Below are 22,444 nucleotides of genomic sequence, written 5' to 3' on the forward strand. Positions count from 1 at the left end.
TTTTTCAAATGAAAGTAAAAGGTACTGACCACATTTCTTCAGACTTTGGCTTTTGGGAACCCTGTGAACATCATGTGGAGGATAAAGCGGTAGAAGATGGATCGATGGATGGGCCTTTGGGGAAATAAGATTTTGGTCATATGAAACCTATGACATTCCATCAGTACATGAAGGTCACTACATTTGGTTTAAAGTTCCAGAAGATGCTAAATGAGAACACCACTCAGTTTATTCAGATAATTGTACATGAACCAAAATATACTTGCAAGACATATTAATTCTATCCCAACTTGTACATTAGAAATTCGTGAATCACCAAAGTGATCACATTCATCCTAACGTGACCACGAATGTAAGACAAAACACACTCACTTGGAACCAGTGGTTCCCATAGTGTGTGGAGCTTGAAGGTACAGCAGGTTGAGCCGAGAGATATCAGAAGAGAACGGATGTAAATGTAAATATTTAGGGTTTACGGACAATTTATGTATCATGTACCATCATCCTTAGTTGCTGTCTCAAATGAACCACTCCTAAACATTCAGTTGAAAAGAAACTCACATGATTAAACCACACACACCATTTTGTGATATTTCTCTTTTAATATATCTTAGAAAAATGGATATACAATCTGAGAAAGAAAAAGACTGAGGAGATTTGAAGACCAACTTGTTAATCTTCTCCCCTGGCTTGAAGACAAGAGCTAACCCGAACACAAGATATTTCCCAGTTACATCCTGGGAAGAATATAACACTGCTGACAGCCAAACTAAAGGACATACAGTAGGTGTCCAATGAGAAGCTAAAGTCAGAGTATTAGTAAGGCTATGACAAAGTACATCGTGTTGGGCTACCGTACCCTAGAGGCAATTAGCTGTCACTGCCATTAAAGTGGATGGCTTCAAATTAATAGGCAACAGGATTAGCCTTCAGGGTTTGAATGGACCGAAAACATGCAGTAAAACAAAAAAACACCATGGAACGGCCATGTTCACGTCTGCCTGCAACAGACTTTATCATTCTCTCAGGTCCTTTCATTTTGACAAAGGCCAGTGTTGTCTGTTTATCTGTTTACTTTCATGAGGAAAACAAAAAACATGTGAGCTGTTAAACTTGGGGCAAGTATAACGTGAGGAGAGAAGGGGCAGGGGTGGGAGAGACCAGGGCATGCTGACAAGTCACATGGTTTCAACATGGTAACGCTCACACTCACCCGCTCCATAAGTACATACTGATCATTCTGCACACACACACACACACACACTGCACTGAATGGCCAAGAATCCACAATGAAACACTTTGTTTTTAACGGAGTAGCCTCACAGCCCTGACACAACCCCAATGTTCACTCCAGTCAAGAAAGCAGTGCAAGTTAAAGTCGCGGTAGGCAAGACATTTTGGCATCATTGTGTGTGTGTAACTCGTCTGGGCTACTATTACAACTGTGGGCAAATGTGGCTCATGACACTGACCAATCACAGGGCAGTTCAGAGAGAGAGAGAGAGAGAGAGAGGGTGCTGCTATTGGCTTGTTACTAAGCAGCTGCACATACTCATACCTTTGGGGGAAAGATTGCTATTCCAGCATCAGCAACAACAAACAAAACGAAGAGCTTTACCGACTGTACGCTAAGCTGCCATGGTATCTGGACACTGAGAACTGCTACAACCCCCTGCTGGGTTCACGAAAATGTTAGTTAGGGCTCGAGCACTCATGCAGTGGTGCGAGGGACTGTTGTTCTTAGTCCTAAACGTAGGTGCAAACGGACGGAAATCGGCATGCAAATTAGCAACGGACAAAGCAGGCCAACAGAAAGTCACAAAACATTGGTGGGAACATGCAACAGCCCAAGACGAACAAAATCGGGACCATAACCTCAACTCAACAGGAAGTCGGTCTTTTTGAATTTGGCATCCATCTTGTGTTTTGTAAAAATGAAAGAACTACATTTTTTATCATTATTACAATACAGAGAAACATGAGATTGACATGTATCAGTGACCGACTTTCTGTTTAAGGGGTGTTCAGTGAACAACATGGTACTTAAGTAAGTTCTTAGTTGGTAGTCAGCTGGCATCAGTACTGTTGCATTACTTATATGCCCTTAAATTAAATAACCCCCAAGTTTTAAGACACGGATGGTGAAAATAGACATTTTTTATGCACCGTGGTCTGTTTTTGAGAGCGACAAGGTGATCGGCTGATAATTCTTTATCAGTTTGTTCAGTGTCACGCTGTTCACTTCCTCATTGTCATTTTAATCATTGTTATTATACACATAGTGATTGAGTTGCCTTTCCCCCATGCACAACTTATTTTTAACTTTATTTTACTTTCTGTAAGCTTTCTCTGCTGTCTGATGCGTTAACTTGCCAGCAGTGGGTGGTGGTGACGGTTGCTTGCCAAGAGCCTCAACAATTGTTGTGTTTTTATAAGACAAAAGGTTATAATACGCCCTCTAAGCATCATTACTTCGGGGCAGAAAGGATGCTACAGTGCCAGAAACAGCCCCTCTTGTCACTTTCAGACAGGTTGTGCCAAGAAGACTCACTTCAGCATAAAGGGAGTAAAACAAGTTAGATAAATACTGTACAAACAAAACAGGAGCCGACGTCCGTGAAGCAAACGTGATGCTGAACTCAAAACAGCTGGTGCCAACATTGGCTATATAGCGATAGCAAAATTAAACAAAATAGGACCGTTAATTCGAAACTAGTATGAGTACATACTAAAAGTATGAGTAAACCTTGTTGGACACACAAAATTTGTCCATTCGCATGCTGTCGAGTGAGGGGAAGAGTGTGTGGATTTTCAAAATTAAATGTATGATGAATGAAAAGAAATGGGTGTACACGCATTCACATCTTACCACAGGATGCAACACTGTGTGTGTGTGTGTGTGTGTGTTATGCCTGCAAACTCACATGCATTTTCTCTTGAGCAACACAAACATGGCAGGCACTGAATATTGGTTAAGAGTCACATATTCTTTCTCACGATTCTTCTAATTTTAAAAACAGCTAAAAGTATGTGGTTTTGTGTGTATGTGTGTGTGTGTGTTTGCACACATATGGGTCATCACATCAAACAGTTGCCATCATTCGTTCTCCATTGGCTCAGGGAAACCTCCGAGAGGCGGCCACATCCAGTGATCTTGCCAAGATAAACAGACATTGTGGTCATTGTAACACTCACACTATAGCATTATTAAAGCATATATTCTTTTATAGGCAAGTCCTTTCTTCAATGTACACATGTTTTTTGTTTTTTTTTTAAACTTTCTTCCTGTAAGATGGAGTTTATTGCAAGTGGATGAACAGAGAAGGGGTGCAGTCACGTAGTCAGAGCTACGTTGTCAAGAGGAAGAGGTGAGAGAGTCAGAGTCAGCTGTTGATTCACACACATCAGGGAGTTGGCCATGATAAGCGGAGGCAAGGTAGAGTAGTTTGGTTGATTGGTGCGGGCTGATGTAAGCTGGTTCTATCATCTGGCATAATGCTTGATGTAATCTTGAACCTTATTCCGGAAATCCTCCTGTACAGAAGAGAAAGAGAAAGAGTGTTTCATTATAATAACACAGAATGTTTTATTAGGTATAAAGCTTAGTGTTCTTTGCATCTGCCTTACGTTAGAGTTTCTTTTTCTTGGAGACTATGTTACATTGTTGATGAATGTTGAATTTTCTTGGTCACACCACCTCTGGCCATGCATGCCCTCTCCTCCCATGGCCATGTTTTCTTTTCCTTTTAGTCAATTATGTCCCTTCTGAAGGTGCTTTGTCTTTTTTCCACCCCCCTCCCCCCCATCCTCAATCCATCCATCATCCATTTTATAACCTCCTCTTTGTGGTGTCTTTGACTCATCCCTCATAGTTATATATCTGGCCTGACTGCGTTCTCTCCCCGTGTGTGTGTGTATGTGTGACCTCATTCCTCCTCTTGTCACCCTCTTGTCTCTTTCTTTCTACCAATTATACTCTAAGCCATGCACTATTGTTCCAGCAGCAGCAGCAGCAGCTCACCTTTTTGGTGAAAAGATTTCCTTTTACAATCTATACTAGAAAGCACACAGCCTGCAGCTAGAAGACACGTTGTAAATAACAGAGACTGTGGTAATTGCTGCAACTGATCATACACTATTACAGCAAAAAATGTCCATGGACAAAAATAGCTTTAGTAGTTCATTGGGCTTCTGAACAAACGTTGACTGTGTTTATTCAGGGTTTTAATGAAAACATAAGATAAATGGAATGAAAACAATACAAAAAAAACTTAGTTGTCATGTGTGATTGCTTCACAAGCTGCCTCGGGAATCCCAACTTTGTTTTTCTTCTGTTTCAGAACATGGTGTGAGATTTATCCACTACAGTTACCCCCAAAAACTGATCTATCACCTTAGGGGTCTGGACCATTATATATTATAATTTCCTCTGCGCCCGCAGTTGAACATGACATTTCCACATACACAAGTCTCCCACACTGTCATAAGTTAAATGATTTATGCTGCAGCTTCAGTGGTCATTTAGTCACGTACACACAGCTGGGGCGTGTGTGTGTGTGTGTGTGTGTGTGTGGCCACAGCAAAAACATGAGCCAGGGGAAAGAGATAGAGAGAGGAAAAAGAGTGAGGATATGATGAGGAAGAGACCGCAATGCTGAAATGCTGCCAGATATAGAAAAAAAAAACCTCACAAGTCCCCACTTTAGGTTGTGTCCACACAGTGCTATGGTTGATGAGCTCCACTGTTGCTTTATTTTTTTAAGGTGAGGTTTAAGATGCAACAGTTCCTTAAAAGGGGTGCTGCGGGATGCAGATTGTGTATTTTAAGTGGGTCTACAGTGTTGGTTTATTTACACAGTGGCACGATGTGATACAACAGCTAAATGGAGTGGGATTATAGATTGGAGGGTGTGGGGGATTATTCAATATTTACACACCCATGGCAATGGCTCTCAGCTCTGACGTGGCTGAGCCAATCACTGTGTGTTTTAATTAGACTAATAATCACCCTCTTGAAGCTGAGTTTGGTGGAAATGGCATCGGTTTTCAGTTGTTAGCAGATCAAAGTTTGGAAGATTCTTCCTTAGGAAATGTAATATTTCATGGCATTCTTCCAAAAACCGCCTGAAATAGCCTCTGACTGAGCAATAAACACACACACACATGCACATAAAAGCACTCAAGCCATTTAACACATCTTACTTTTAATTATTTTAAATTGTGTCCCTCTGTGGCCATGCCTTAAGTACGATAACTTGCGTGCACCCACCATATTCTGTGGAAATCTTCTGTGGAAAACAGCATTTCCATTTTAGAAACGCGACACCTTCACGGTAAGTATTTAACTGAATGTTTCCTAATTAATTTATGCATTGGAAACAGTGCAGGTTCAGGACTGGCAGCAAGTTGTGCTGTGGAAAATGAGCATCACTTGCAAAGATGAGATATTTGTTTATCTGTCGCTCGTCCTTATCCACCCACCTGTCTTCCTACCAACTCTTGGCTAACCATCTGTCTTTGAAAGTTGTGAGAAGTCTTTGTGGGGAAAAAAGGCTCGACAAAGTAAGACAGGCACGAATACATACTGTGTGCCATATGCTACAATGAAAAGAAAAAGAAGGTTTGCAGGGTTCAGAGATCACGCAGGAAGTGAAGTTAAACAGAGACAGTGGGGGTGTCTGAAAAATATGTGCAGCTCCAGCTTGGCCAAATGAAGGCACCTCATATAAACCTGGAGGACAAAGAAAATACACTGATATTAAACGTAAATGTAGATTGCAAAATAAAGTAAACAATCCCTGAAAAACAATCCCTGCAACACTTCCATTAGTTTTAGAGACTTTCTTATACTAAGGATTCTTCTCTTTTAGGCCCCATTTCATCCGCTGAAGGCAATTAACTCTCCCCCAGCAATCTCTACAGGTAGTCAAAATATGTGCCACCATCAGAGGGAAGGAGATGCAAATTAAACCCTGTGGGCACAAACACACACACACACAAAAATGAAAACTAAGCACCAAGGAAAGCCCAAGGATGTAATAGTAACCGGTAAACAGACTAGGAAGGAAAATAGAAGAAGAGAGGGGACGTGTGACAGGGAACGCAGAGGTGTGGAGGGAAGCCATACTTAAACATCTCAGGGTTTATTTGACATTTGGCCTTACAAAAATATTCTTATAAGAATTCTGTAACGTTTAGTAGAAATACTAAAAAGTTGATTTTTAGACAAGAAGGAGCAAAGATATTCTTGGCAAACTCAACAGTTGTCGTGAGGCTGCATCGTCATTTGTGCTAGATGTTTCCGAAACATGGTCTAGGCTACACCCACACCACATTTTCATTTGAGAGTTTTAAGACATCTGAATATCTGCATCGTGTGACTATTCAGGAACACTGGACGTGGAGCCATTTGTTTGATTCATTTCTAATTCATTGCAACTGTAAAAGGCACCAGTTCTAATAAATAATAAATATAATAATAAAAACAAAATAAACTGAACACACAATTAGTGAATGCAGTTGCTGTTATTTTTAGTGTACAACAACCTTGATGTCTCTTCTTCTACCTCCAGTGCTCTTGTGAATTCCAACAGAGCTACAGTGTTCACTGGCAGGAAGCCGATAAGGTGAACAGAAGCAAGATAAGGAGACGGTGAGCGGTGTGTCTGTTTGACACGGTTGACTATCGATGGAGGAGGCTAAACTGTTCAGGTTAATTGAGCCAGTAAGAGCAAGAGAGTTTGTATGTAAGAGGTAAAGAGGATTTCTCAAGTTGATAACTCACAATCCACTCTGGAGCTTAATTCATTAAAAACTTTCCTCAGTCTCACTCTGTCACTCTGTGTGCTTTGAGAGAGCAGGTCGTCCACATCACAGAAATCTCCAGTTACACACAGCACTGACATTTGATTTTCAGTTCAAACCCTGAGTTACACTGCATGAGCTCTTCAGAACACATCACTGCTCCTCTGCTTGCTGTCAGTTTGAACCTCTTGCCATTTTATGGACATGTGACATTTAAATAATAACAAGTGTTGCATGCCGCTGGCTGGCCTGTGAAAGGGTACAATGCACTTTGGTGCACGCTATTTCGCCAATGCTGCCGTCTAAGGAAACTAAATATACCATGATGACTTCACTAAATGTTCAGGACTTTGTATACTACTAATTATTTCCATATTAGTAGAATATCTCTTTCCCTGGTTCAGTCATTACATATTATAAGTCAGGCACTGAGGATGACAGATGGGATACGCTGATACCTGCAATACCTAACAATAGCCCACATCTTATTTTAACATCGTTAGGTGGTGAAAAGTGAAAATTCAACACGTTAACTCACTTTGGTTAGCATTATACCAACAGTCATGCATTTTCAACTTTTCTTCTGTACATCGGTGTCATCCTTAAGCTCTTGGTGTCTGCGTGTACATGCAACAAAATCCTCTCACAACAGTATAATACCACGCTCCCCAAAAATATCTATACACACACACACACTCTGAATAGCCTATGATAGTGCTTCCTTTCAGCCACTTTATCCAGCAAATATGTTCAGTGAGCAGCCACAGGAGTTCCACTCGCCAAACGCCTCGACACACTCAAGCACACACACATGTGTGCCGCCGACACTCCAACTCCCACATCTCCACCCACTTACTGCCGACGTTGATTACAGCACGCTGTGACTCAGTCGGAGCGGGTCACGGTTCAATGATGCTGTGGTTTTTTTTTTCACTTGCGACTCCAGAGAACTATGACAGCACATTAAAGCAGAACCAAAAAAAAAAAAAAAACTTCCAGAAAGTGCATTTGTATGATGTGGGATGTTAAAAAACACATGAAAAAATATTACAAATTTGATCAGTTAAGTTAACTTATAACTGTTTTCCTCTCCATGAATCACACATTTATACTTAAGATGTATTATTCAATGTCTAATAACCGAGTCTAACAGCCTGAATAATAAAATGCTGACTTTTCTACTGCTCATCCATAAGACATTTAATTCTTGCTTTCCTGTGCACAATGAGTGCACACCTGCTTTTTGAAAATGCACCTCGCCCTTGATTTGGCAGATTCATTTTTTGAGCCTCATTATAATCTTCCACACTTCTGAAATTGACTAATCAAAGAGTAATCACCCTCTTAGGCTGGAGATTTACTTGCGGGTTTAACTCTTGGTTTGATAGACAAGCGGCTGCAGTGTGAAAAAACAAACAATGAGACGACAGTAAACACAGTGATGCACATGCACTGCTTCATTTAGTGGAAAAGTGTGAACCGTGGACTGGTAATTGACGAGTGAGCAAAACACAACAACCCCACTTGGTTCTTTTTTAGCATCATCCAACACACATGTACATAACAACGTGCGCATGTTGACTTCTAAAGTAGCGCCACCCGCTATTTGGACAAAGACATTTGTCACTGTGCTGCTGCATCATTCAGATGTCATACAGATTTGATGTGTAAGCTTGTCTTCAAAACCTACACTGCTGTTTAAAGCATCTTGCGGTGTAATAGCATGATTTAATTCATGAGTGCATGCGGCAACCATCACCATGCACAATTGGGTCCAACAAGTGTGTGTTAGCGTTTCAGTTTCTGCGTAAAGGCTCACAAAAATGGACCCAATCAAAGGTGTTTATCCAAATATTTACCGCGGCACATGAATACTTGTTTATGACTGGGAAATGATGAATGTTTTGTATTTACTTCATAAAAGGCTCCCACTGACACTCTCCTCCTACACACCTGGGACAAGTGACTCATTCAAACAATCGCAACCCCTGCCACAAACAGGCAATCATTTCCTTGCACACTCACTCTCTTCCCGTTACAAAAACACAAACAAACTCTTTCACATCTAATGGGGGTCACATGTCCTGCCATTATCCTGCAATACTGGGCGTACCCCACTGCATCATGGGGAAGGGTATGTGCAAAGTGCCACCGGTCAAGTATTGTGCTTTAAAATGCTTTCAGCACAACTTAACTCCACAACAAACCATTTTTTCCCCAAACCATTTCTGCAGATTGTTGTGCAATCTAAGAAAGTAATTACTGTTTGCAAATAACAGAACGCTGGCCTCTGACAATGAATGATAAACGGATAAGTCACTGAATGAAAGAGAGCTGATGCACCAGATAGAGATTCATCAGAGAGAGGAAATGAGGAGAAATAATTGTGGCTATGCTTTTAAAAACTTAGACTTAAAAAGGAGGCTTAGAAACATCTTGAATATATAATTTGCTATGAAGAAAGCTCCCATTCACCAACTCCCACACCAGCTCGGCAAGTCCCTGTGTTACCCATTTTTAGTAAATACTAGATAAATTAAAGTCGGGACTCAGAAAAAAACAGCAGGCTTGCACGTGTGTTATCATAAATACAAAAATACTTGCACTTGCAAGAGCAGTGAAGGAATGTGGGAATTGAGGGGAGCTGTTTTGGGTGCTGATTTGACTTACAAATTGCAAAGCCGCCTGCCTGCTGCAGAGCCACTGAATTAAGTTGTTGTAAAAAAAGAAGAGGTACCTTTTTGAAAAAAACACCTTTTCCATGTGCATTACTGTTCAATGTCATTTCTTGTCAATGCCGTTCTCTGCTTTGAATGACAGCTCTATTCTCTTTGTCTTCAGCACTTTCAGCTAATTACCACATGACTACATGTACAAAGCCAATTAATGCACACTGAGTAAAAAAGTAGCAGCAGCAGATGCACATCCTGTCAAAAAATAAGATTATGGACGCAATAAGCAAGTCTGAAAAGCTTTGAAGGGAGGCGGGTCATTTGACTGTAAAAGAATAAGGTCACTGTTGTCTGACGATAAAAAGAGAATTAAAGCGTTAGAGTCAGCTCGACTGTGTCTCACCTTGTCCCTCAGATGATGCTCTGCTGCATCGATGTTCAGTGGGTCATCGAAGTTTAACAGATCCTGCAGCAGAGGCAAAGACAGGGGGAAAAACACTGAACCGTGTAAAAATGAGCCGGGAAACATCAGCAACTGATCATGGCTAGAATATCTTAAAAGTTTAGTCTGTTCAAAGTTCATTACTTCTATCAATTATGGTAATTTTCCCAATTAAAAACAGAGCTACAGAGGGAGCTATTGCCCATTTCAGCAGTATTAACAGGCTGCAATGTCACCCTGGATTCTGCATGGTAACAAAACAAAACAAAGCAGCATAATTACACCGTTGCCTTAGAGACACGTGCAACATGTGAGGCAAACAGTGTGTTATTTAAGATAAAAAGGAGGATGGCCTGAGAGGTTATTTCTTGATCAGGAGGCAAGATGTGGGGCATTACACCGCATCAGTGCAGATTGTCATCACCGTTATCTTTGTGGACAGTGCTGACCTCAGGGTAATTGTGAATATTTGTAATTAATCAATGATAAATGAATACAAGCTTGCATTGAGATAATGTGAATATTTTGAATTTCTGATTAATGATTCATTTCAACTCCATCAAATGTTTGCAGCAGAATGAACCACTTTCTTTTAGCCTCCTTTATTTTGAAAATGTGTCTCTAATTACATATTTTCCAAGACAAAACTCTAAATCAGATCATTATTTTATTATGTATATATTTTTTTCTCTGCTCTGCACTATACATTTTTTATCCCATTATGACGTGATAAATTCTCCCCTAAATACAGAAATGATGTGGTACTGCTGTAATGAGAGATGCCCACCAAGAAAAAGCGATCTGATTTAAGTTTGAATTAATTACATATTGTGTAACCAGCAATTTCAAAGCAAAGACCTTCAGTAAGAGTACATGTACTCATTTGCTCATAAGGTCAGTAAAGAAACGAAAGTTGAAGAGACAGCAGATTCATCAGTCGTCCATAATTCATAATTAGTCCAAGCATTTTTTTAAAACAACTATTGGATTATCTAAATATGTTTCTGTACCTCGACTAAGCAATTAATTAATGAAGCATTATAGCTTTTTATACTTAATTCTTCTAACATCTTTCTGTCCATATTTTTTTTTTTTCTAATTCAAGTTAATTTAATTCTGAATAGACATGCATAATGAAGCTATAAAGCACAACTTACAGTAAATAAGGAGTTCAGTCCCCAGACCACATCCTAGAAAAAGGAGATGGAAAAGAATTCGGATTAGTTTAGAATTTGTTTAGTATTTCATAACATATTAAAACTGCCCATTATCATCACAATACATGATATTGAGTGTAACAGTGTTTTGTTTTTCCCCAAATCATTTTAATTAAATTCTGCTGAAGATAACTTGGAGGGATAGCGAATCAAGTGATGAAACCAGATGAAACCAGTTACTTGAAAACACTTCCCCCAGATGTTCATTTAAATGTGCACAAACCCAATTAGAACACGGAAGTTATTCAATTTTGATAAGAACCCAGAGTTGAATAAAATATAAATTAGATTCAAACATGGGAAAAGCAACACAACAATGAATTATTACACTTTACAAATTTCAGTGTCTGAGATTGTCACCGCTACGTGCAGTAACTAGATCCCCTCTGCAAATCTCCCTGAGAATTGCTGAATTTCCACATGTCCCATGACACAAAGCAACAGCACAGTAATAAAACAAAAGGTTGAAGTTCAAAATGTATCCACACGTCGAATCCCGTGAATCTGCTCTGCATGGGACTCTTTAACGAATCACTGGAGGACAGAGAGGACGGCTCTACAGTGGGTTTGTAACAGGTAAGGACTCTGCTTATCTTCCGTTTTTTTGTTTACAGATTTAGCCTGTTGAAATCCAATCAAGGAGAGCAGTGACAAAGTGACAGAATATAATAGAGTTTGGACAGACGTCACAAAAAGGATAAGCTGCAAATTGCCGTTTGCTGAACCGCTGGTTGGCACTTTCAAATACATGCTTTTCATGCCATTCAATTACCTTTTCATTCATACCACACACACAAAAGCGGAGCGTATTCAGACGGCTTCACTTTCTTCTTCTTTTTTTTTTAGAAACACTTTGTTGTGTTACATTTAATTGAATATTAGCTCCCAAGCCATGCTCTACCCACGAGATTTTAAACAGTTCATCTCATTCCTCTCAATAGATTCTTTCTCTCGGACAAGACGAAACGGTGAGTGTTTGTTCGCCACAGTCCTCAGGTCTCTCCACAGTATTATGTCAGGACAATGCCTCGTCTACTCAAGGACATTTAGAGACTTGTCTCCAAGCCACTCTAGCGTGGCGATGTTGGGATTGTTCTATTTGTTCCTAAAGGGTCTATTTGATGTCTCAATTAAGAACCACTTCTCACCAGTGTCACCTTCAATTTTATCTATTTAAACTAAATGTTTACAAAGAAGTAAAAGGCTATGTCCACGATAACATGTAGTTATTACACCACGACTGAATACAACAGTGACGTGTGTTCCTGGTCTCCAGGGTTAAATACCTATTTTTAAGTCAGTACAACGGCTCAACATAGAAATAAAAACATCCCCAGAGTGCACAGAGAATTAAAGGAGAATGACGTGACGCATACACTCGAAAAACACAAGTTTCATATGATTATTTTTGCACTCTGTGTTCCCCAATCTGTACATAGTTGTAAAATGACCATGTGAGCATAGTTTAGATGCTATTTTTTTGTTTTTTGTTTGCTCAAGCAAGGTAACCATTAAGGAAGGAAAGCATCACCCACACATTTTAGTGCACTCACCGTCACACTCGATCACACACAAACCAACACCCAACCACTCTCACACCTGGATTTAAGTAAAAAGTGACAGGCGTCATATCAACTTGCCTTGGGGCCACAATATCAAACAAACAAATAAAATATGTCAGGGTTGCTCGGGAAATAGAAAGATAGCAACCCGGGTTACTGAGCAACATTAAAAATCAGATTTCCGATTTGTTGTCCTCAAACAAAGAAACCACGGAAAACAAGTGCAACTATAAAATTAGATTCAACTTCAACATGAAGTGTATGTATGAATAATCTGTTCAAGGTGCAGAACTAAGTGACAGAGGAGATTAAAATACGTCCAGAAATGTATCTTGTTACACAAAGCCACTGCCATAATACACTGTGCAGACTGCGAGAACTATTTCAGCATTTGTCATACATGTGTAAATCCGAGTGGCTTGAAAAAAAATAAAAATCAAAGCACACAATACTTTGCATAAGCACTGAAGCGGTTTACCCCAATTCTGCAACTGCTGTTGCCTATCACAGTTTTTATACTAAGCTGATACAGCAGCTTAAATTCACATATAAGGGAAGTGAAATGCTGCACGGATGCATTCATGCCAGTTACATAAAGGACACAATGCTAAAGAGTGTGTTTCCGAAGCCTGACTGTGTGCTCACAAGTTATCATCACTATTGTGAACCCAAACACATGCCAAGATAAACAGCCACAATGTGTGCAAAGCTGCTTTGCTTGCTGCGCTTTCCTAGAAGCCGGGAAGAGAAGCATTCCAAACAATGATAACATACAGTGCAAGAGGTTGTTTGAAAAATAACATGGCATTAGAGTATTGTCATCCCTTAAATCTTCAGTATGTAACATTCTGTAATTTTTTTATCACTGTCATTATTCTGCCTCTGTTTGGTCTTAGTAAAAAGAAGCGATGTAACATAATCTGTACACTGTGTCCTTCATGTGAAAAACAGGCTTTGTCAAGCAATACTATCAGACATGACTGAGAGAGCGTTGTGTTTTTTTGGGGAGGGCAGGAGTAAGAAACGTTTATCCCATCAAACTATTTGGTTTTATTTCTGAAACATCTGGGCACTTCTTTGTGTTTTATGTCTCGCTTTACTAGCGCAGTGTTGCTTTAGTCTCGGTCTGTCTTGAGATAAACCAGGTTTCATGATGATTTAATTACATTATATGAACAAAGGTGTTTGGCCAAATCCTTTAAGTATTGAATTCAGGTGTTTAAGGCTTTGGGGCGACAGAATTCTAGTGTTGGTGTTGGTTCTTTCACTCAATGCTCTACAGAATGCATTAGGCACAAATTTTCATAAACTCTTGAGGAAAGTCTTCTAAGAAGTGTGAAAGATGTTATAGCTGCAAAAGGGGGAGCGACTCCATGCATTTGAATGCGTCATTACCGTCCCTGTTGTTGTAATGGTCAGGCGTCCAAATACTTTTGTCCATGTAGTGCATAATAGACAGCATTACACAATACAAAGACCCTAACCCACTATTATTTGAGACTGTGTAGTGTTTACAGCAGGAAATTAAATTTGTTCAGTGAAATGTATGGATGTGTGGGCATGTATTTCTATGTACACCACCATTTCTTCCCACTTCAAAAGAAATAAATATATCAGTTTAGACACTGAGGAGCAGATTAAATAGCGTCAATAAACCCGTCAGAAACCTTCACCATAATGGCTGTGAGGTGCACTTGCAATACAAGAAGATCCTCTCCTTTTTTTCTATTTCACATTCACATCACATGAAATTAACTTTTATATTGCTACGCATCTCACTGTATTTTAATTTTATGGGGTGTATATACTCTCAACATCATCTGTAATAAGGTGTCTGACATGAGCAGGATCTTTTGCTTGAGTTGTTAATTTAGCTGAGCTGCAAGTGTGTCTTTCATATTAAAAAGGAATATGTGTAACATAGACTCTGAGTAGTTAAACCTAAAATGAATGGAAACACATTTTTCTGTCCAATCTTTTAGGCCAATGTAAAGGCTTTCGTGTAAAGACGACTCACTTCTGATCAATAGCACATGAGTTACATGTCAATATTAACCTAAGTTGAACTCTACATGGAAAATAAATCAGGATTCATTTGGCCTCCTTAAACAGATAATCTAACTAAAGCAGCTCCACTGGACATGATTAACCTTGCTGTGAAGTTTTGGCATTTTAAACCTGGTGTGACCAAACCTTAATCCAATAATCCTGTCTTTTCATTTTAACAACAATGTTAATGCAGCGTAAAATCAGAGGTTATGATGAGATTACTCAAACACGTTCATTTTTACAACCCACGAAACGCATCACTGCACATACCAATTATAATCTGACGAAAGAAAACGATATAAGTACAATTTTTTTTTCCTTATTGCTAATATTTTATACTAAGTAATAAGTGCAAGACAAACAGTTCAGCAACATCAATCAGTCTGACTGTTTAGGAACAAATCGAGTCCGACCATATAGACAGAATCCAATCCCACTGCAGCCAGATTGTGCATTATGTCAAAATGTATAGATATGGCAGCAGAAAATGGCTTCCCCTGAGGGCAGGCGAGGAAGCACGCTGATGCAATGTAACATAGCAAACAGTAGACATATGCAGGAATAGGGGTAGCCTGGATAGACACAAACTTATCAAACCTTTAAAACTCCTCTAAAGGGTAAGACAATCTCTGACAATGATGCCAGAAACTTGTTCCTCCAAAGGCGACTGCATATATTAGCATAATTTCATAATTACAAGAACGTCCCTGTGCAGTGATTGAGAGGGATGTTGATTTGGCCTTGAATCTTTGCCAACAAGCACCGATGTGCCTCTCATTGGATCGGGAGTCAAAACTTAATATGGAAAGAGCACCGCCATAGTTAGTTTCACACTGTAGCCACTTTCAAAAACTATTTAAGTCTAATCTTGACAGGGTCTCGCAGACCATGTCCTTTGGCTGTTTCTGAACAGACGGCAATTAGTGCTTAACTGAGCGAAGGGTAAAGCATAGGTAGTCAGGGTTCTTTTTACATATTTACATTTTAACAGACACAATCAACAGTGGGAAAAGTCTTAAGGCACCGGCAGCTTTGTTGATTTTATGTCTGCCAAATTCTGTGATTCTTCTATAATATATTATATTAGCAAGCTGTCAATGAGTTTAACTCATACAACACATGTATGTATATAACCTGGCATAATAGACCTTTTTCACAGGAGGTATTTCTCAACATAAACTGGACTCTCGAGCCCCAATGAGTCCTGTAACCCCATCAATATTATAGGCTTCTGCCTTTCCCTTTGACCACACCAGTGGGGTGGAGTGGGAAACCGCCAGTTCTCCTTGCATCTTTTCCCAGGCCTGTACCCTGGAACGGCAACTAAACCGCCACTACCAGGGTACAGATCTATGGTCTCCTGACGACAATGTTTCGACATGAGATAGTAGGACAAACACAGGTTTTACCAATAACAATTTAAGTAAGGTTCCACACCAGAATTACAAGAGTCAGGCTCATGCTAAGTTTAAGGGTAAGTCACACAAAATACTTTTACCGTTTTCCGAATACCACAATGTCCTCCGAGTTTGTCAGTAAAGGAAAGTCAATGAAAACAGAGCAATCCTTATGTGGAGATGTTCTTTTACATTCCAAATGACACACAGTATAGAGACCACAGTTAATACAATATCTATCCACACATAAGCTCTCGACTCCTCAAAGATACAAGGTCAATTCGGCATTATTAGGGCTTGGAAGTGTCTGTTATTGCATATAATATACTGTATATGATCTTTAGGGGGTTCATTCAAAAACATGTATATCATGGTACTTCGATTTCATTATTTGAAAAAACTATTTAGTCAGTCACATCTGAGATTAGTAAATACATTTTCCCATTTATTTTAGCTTCACGGTCTCTAATTCTGCGCACTTTACATATTTGGCTAGTGATTGGGTGGTGGGGTGATAAAAAACATGTGTGTCAACCTATTAAACAAATAATACATCTCCACTGGACCATGTCTTGCTTTCAACAAATCAAAGCTGAACCAGAATTTGAATCCCTCTTCTTTAATTATTATTAAAGTTAACTGTGCACTGACTATGAAATGTTTCAAATAACTTCTTGGGCAGAATAGGTTTTCTTGATAAAGTGACACTCTTTTCCGGAAATGCAATATTACCTTTAATGTTCTAGTGGGGGCCCAGCCTGTGCCATCAATCGAGTGTTCCCGTAGTAAGCTGCAGAAAAACAAAACAAAAAAGAGAAGTTAATTTATCATGGCAACTGATAAAATGGTTGTGTTTTTATAAAAAAAAATAGAGAAGACGCTCCAGAGGTACAGAAGGGTCATGAAGGAAAAGTAGGCTACATTACCTCAAACAAATCTCTCCATTCTCCGTGATGTTAGGATGCCATATTCTGGTCAGACATCGCACTTTAGGAGGCTGAAGTTAAAAAAAAAAAACTATTACTAAACAAATTACGCAACATAAATAGTTTTACACTTCACGAAACAAACAAGTATGGGTTTATGTACTGTAGATTACTGGGCAAACACAAACTTCATCAATTTAAATTGTGTAATCTTCAAAACAGTTACTTGTGCTAAAGGTAAAAGGGTCGAAATACATCCTGAATCCTTGTCTCTTATGCAATACACCTTCAAAATTGAAAATGTATTGCATCTAGGTTTTGTGAGCAGCCCATTTAAAAGGAACAGGGAGGATTATGAAGAAACAACTCATTAAAAAGAAACAATGAAATCTGTCAAGTCTGTCTAGTTTAATACGTTTGAACTGCAGCACTGATAAGTCCCTAACGTCTACATCTGTTGTCGTAAGCCTCAAACACAATCAGAGAGAAATGATTGGAGTTTTTGCTCTTCAAATGATAGGGCTGCATAATATGTTTGCGATGTGCGTATTTGTGTGAATGCCTGCTGTGTCTAATTTTGAATGTAGATTAAATATTCTTCTTTTCCAAAGTCTTTAATGGCCCCCTCCTCAAATGTGTTAGTGCAAAAACATATTTCCATATTTCTGGACACTTTTCCCTCACTCACTTAAATCTCTCCTCATGTCTGAAGGCACTTCAGGTGGCAGAGACGTATTATTAATACCTGGTATTATTATAACAACAAAGCCTCATTTCCAATACGGACACAGAGCGGTTAAGAACAATGGACTCTGATCTGATTTGGAATGGATTTGGAATTGGACTGTGTGGAATGGATACATGAATTATGTAGTTATTTATACACAAATGGCATACCATTAAACCAGCGCGACACAGTGACGCTCGCCAATAAACAAAGAGGAACAATAGACATCAAGCATTTTCCACATTCTTTCTTATTGGCATGTGGCTGTATGTCACAAAGATGACAAAGAGGAGGCTGCAGGCTACACAGAACAACTTGGCCTCAGAAGCCTGTTTGGGACCTGTTGGAAAACCCGAAAGCCTGACCACAAATGAAAGGCGCCAAAACTAAACAAAGGGAATCCTCCATGGACTCCACATCCTACTGGGGTTTTGCGAATTTCACACCGAGGTGTGAAATTCAGCAGAGCTGGACCTCCAGCTGCCACTTGCCTTATGTCTGCGTGATGCAAGACAATCATTCTCTTTGTGTTGGTGGTTTCATCTTTCCCATTTAAGCCCACAAGGTAGCTCAGCTCAACCTGAGATCTTGTAAGAGCGCCATCAAGAGTCGAGGTAGTTTCTGCCGATAGGAACTTGTATGTCACGCGAGTGCTATTTTTTGTAGTTAAATGATAACGTATTAATGTTTGTGGTACTGAGAATGCTGTTCTTGGTGCTCGCCAAAAACTGGGAAGGTACGGATTTAACATTTCATATTTAACAGTGGATAATTGCATATCTTACCTAAATGAAGTGAAATGAACTGGACCACTTGGTGGAAACGGGGCTAAAGGGGACAGGATCCTTCTAAAGCAGCACTGCTCAGCCAACCATGAGAATTGATTTTCAACCTAAAGGCATTGAATTTAGAAAAAATGCCTAACTGGACAAACCTTGGTTTAACAGATTCTCACTTAACACGTATCAATATATCAATCAATGTAGTTTTCAGACAAAAATAAATGACATTTTTACATTTTTCTGTATTGTTCACGCTCGAATCATCTGACATTCAAACACTGTGACTCACGGTGTCATGAGAAGGGCATCTGACCAGGAAATTCAATTAATTAACCCGAGTAGAGAGGTGAAACTGTGTGTGCAGGAACAATTTTCCCTTTAATCCAGGAAAATCAAACGGTAAAGTTTACCTGACACAATCCACCAATCATGTCATTAGTGAACCACAATCAAACATTATCTTTTGTTTTTTGTTTTAGTGTTAAGGAAATAGCTTTACAAAATGACTTTTCCTTTAGCCATTATATTAATGTTTTCAGTGAACATTTTTGTGATAGCAATGACAACAATAAAACAAATGCATCTCATTCTCTCATCCTCAGTGCTGTTGATTGTGGCTTCTCCACTGAGGCAAAACCAGTTTGGTATCTGGGTGTCTAATAAAATCCAAATAAGGTCTTTTTTTGAAATAAGAACTTGGCTGATGACAGTCAGGAAAGTCAGCAAACAGAAAGATAGTCAAACATCAATGTGTGCTCCGTCTGGCTCAGATGAAGTTTAAAGGATAAGCAAATAAGACACAGTAGACTTAAAATATTGCATCAGATTGGGGGCTCAGAGGAAATGATCTATTTTGACTTCATATATATATATAGATATAGATATAGATATACATATACATATAGAGGGAGAAAGAGTCTGACATACAGAGAATGACTGGATCACTTGAACACTCACCACCATGTTATAGGCTTCGGGAACATCTATTTCAAACTGAAACCTTCCACTTTGGTAGTAACCCTCATCTGAAAGAAAACAGAGACAACCATGAATACATAAGAATATACAGTACGTGTCAGTCATTTCTGAGAAACAAGGCCTTGACTCATCTTATCACAGACCGTAGATCAGGATATAGACATGTTAAGGGTTAATGGTCTGCGTTAAAAGTGTATTTACATTACACTATTTACATTCAACCGCACACATTTACAAGACAACATATGACATGCACATTAGTACAGTGAGTTGGACTTTTATTCGAGTTGTTTTACTAATTTTGTGGGTGTTCTCATTTTTGTGTTGTTTCATTCGTACGTTTTTATGTCTATGTATGTACAGATTTTAGACTGTACAGCACTTTGGTGCAACTGTGTTGTTTTAAATGTGTGCTTTATAAATAAAGTCAGACTCGATTGGATTGGATTCATACACTGTCAATACAGCTGTTTGTCTCATGACTTGCTCGTGTAAACTCCGACGTGTGGCCTCAACAACCAACCCCCAATTAGTGGTTGAGCTGCTAAACTCCTTTAACAAAGAACTTGTGTAAGTAAATGCTTTTTGTATTCAAGACAGCAAAAAAGAGTAAGAGAGAAAATCATTGACTAGCTTAGCCAAGCTCAATCAGTCTGTGTCGGGATAATAGATGTTCAACTGGGCGAACTGAATGTAAATCTCAAGAGCCATCTCAGGGGAGAAAAAGTGAGAGGTGTGACCTTTCAGTGTGACCACGTCCTGTAGGTCAAACATGAGCCTACCTTAATTAAAGCTTTTCGCCTTGCATTCACACACACAAGCTCACTCATATGCCAGATGTAATGAAATACTCACAGTGGACGGCCAATGTCCACTTGATTGGCATCATTATGTCGGTACAGGGAAACATTGTGATGGATGACAAATGATGGAAAACATTGTTTACTGTCACTTAACATAATTGGCTGCTGCTTTGTTGGGGGTCTGTTTTGCATCGTGTGGCTTCACATCATGTACGACTTTTTATAGATTTTGTGATTTTAATCTGTGTGCATGTTAATGCTGCAGTAGCGCTGTCAGTGGTAGTCAACTGAAAAGGTGTGGAGCAGATTGACAGCGAATATTAACACGATGGCGACTCCCTCAGCAAGGGACAATAAATCGTTCATCAGCCCAACTGCTTTTCTTTTACCTTTGTTGTTCTTTGTCTATTTATACAACTATACTGTCTTTCTCCATTTCTTCCAGTATGTAGCCTTCATAGCCAAGTAAAGATGTGTTTAAATTTTTAAAAGGTGAGTCTTTAATTAGTTGAATGACATTTAAATTTCACCTGTGATATACTTTTTCGAATGGGATGAGAAAAAAAAGACAGGCAGGAAGAAACTACAGCACCTTCAAAGACTAATAAATGACTGCCTATAGACCATGTAACAGCTCATACAGATGAACTGAAGTATTTGAGAGAAAGGAAGTATCGGTAATGACCAGCAGTAATACTATATTACAATAATATTACAACAACCTCATTACCTAAACCTTAATTACCTAAAATATCTAAACAAAAACTTTAAAGATTATTATGACAATAATAATTGAAACAGAAAATGACATTAAATCTAAAAATAGTATCAACAAAATATAAAATATATTCAATTAGTGTCCTGTCTTGTCTAGTCAAGGCCTTTGTAATAGGGCAATTTAAATCAAACCCATTTCTGTTCTCTTATGTGTAACAAAGACCGTACAAGAAGAACAATTTACTTGGACCAAACAAACAAACATTATCTCCTGTATTATTAATGAGAGAAAGAGACAGCGTGAGATAGAGAAATACATACATTTTAAACAAGTGTCAAGTGGAAAGAAAGAAAAAACAATGGCATTGAGAGGAGGGACAAGATGACAAAAGAGAAAAGAGCAGCAAATTAAAAGAGGGACAGAAAAGGGGAAGACGAGAGCGTATACCGGCTAACCGCAGCAGTGCAAGGTCATAAATAATTCATGGGGTCTCCACTGCACTGGAATAATTGGCGTTTATGGTCACAAGACACTGAGCTTGAAAACAGACACACAACTAAACATACACTAAACTCGGGAGTTTGGCTCTATGACAACAGTTTGCTGCAATATTTTACCTTGTCTACTTTTACTATTCCCACGACTACAAAAAACTAAAAAAAACTACAAAGTAGCAGCAGAGCAGCTTGTGGTTGGTTTGCTGCAGACAGACCTGATATCGGCGCTACTCTATTGATTTGATTTAAAGTCTCTTTTTGTCTTTCTGTGATCCCATCTGAGGGAGGTATAACGCCATGATGAAACAGCAGGAGTCCGCTTACCACTGTGAGTCACATCAATCCCATAAACTGCGGTGGGTCCACAGAGACCGTGATTATTAGCGTCACTGATGTCATTACTCAAGGTAACTCACGCAGGGAGCTCCTGTATTTTTACTTTTACTTTGTGCACATTGTTATAACTTGAGCTCTTTTGTTAACAGTATTATGTCCCCACAGTCAGATTTATTCATAGATTAAGTTGCAATTTCTCTCGTAAGAACAGGGTGCTGCAAAGTGACAGATACAAGGCAAGACAGGTGGCATAGGATTACTGTGTCTGACAGAGCTTTAAAAGAGAAAGATTATCTGAAAACCAACCAGCAAATATAACAAAATGATCATGAAATAGTTCGACCTACTTTACAGCATAATTTTTCTACATCTCTTTTTCATGTTATTATAATATAAATGCACCTGTACTCTCACAATGTGACATAACGCAACAACTTCTTTTCCCAAGTATCAACTATTGTCTTCCCACAAATATACACTGTATTGTAAGTGAGGCATGAAGCTGTACATACTCAGGAGGAGGTGAACTTCTGA

At 39.1% G+C, this 22,444-nt stretch overlaps 1 protein-coding gene across 2 annotated transcripts in view; it reads right to left on the reverse strand.

Moving 5' to 3' along the window:
• Positions 1-582: 582 nt before the first annotated feature.
• Positions 583-22,444, reverse strand: part of ube2f (ubiquitin-conjugating enzyme E2F (putative)) — a 30,699-nt gene continuing 8,837 nt past the window's right edge. For both annotated transcript variants that reach the window (XM_044019137.1, XM_044019136.1), the window contains exons 5-10: positions 19,536-19,603; positions 17,070-17,140; positions 16,876-16,933; positions 11,076-11,108; positions 9,880-9,942; positions 583-3,534 (exon numbers count right to left, since the gene is read on the reverse strand). In XM_044019137.1, coding sequence (XP_043875072.1) covers positions 3,484-3,534; positions 9,880-9,942; positions 11,076-11,108; positions 16,876-16,933; positions 17,070-17,140; positions 19,536-19,603 — 344 coding nt within the window. In that variant the 3' untranslated portion in view covers positions 583-3,483. The remainder of the gene's footprint in view (positions 3,535-9,879; positions 9,943-11,075; positions 11,109-16,875; positions 16,934-17,069; positions 17,141-19,535; positions 19,604-22,444) is intronic.

The sequence above is a fragment of the Solea senegalensis genome, linkage group LG2 (genome assembly GCF_019176455.1).
Source record: "Solea senegalensis isolate Sse05_10M linkage group LG2, IFAPA_SoseM_1, whole genome shotgun sequence".
Classification (NCBI taxonomy): domain Eukaryota; kingdom Metazoa; phylum Chordata; class Actinopteri; order Pleuronectiformes; family Soleidae; genus Solea; species Solea senegalensis.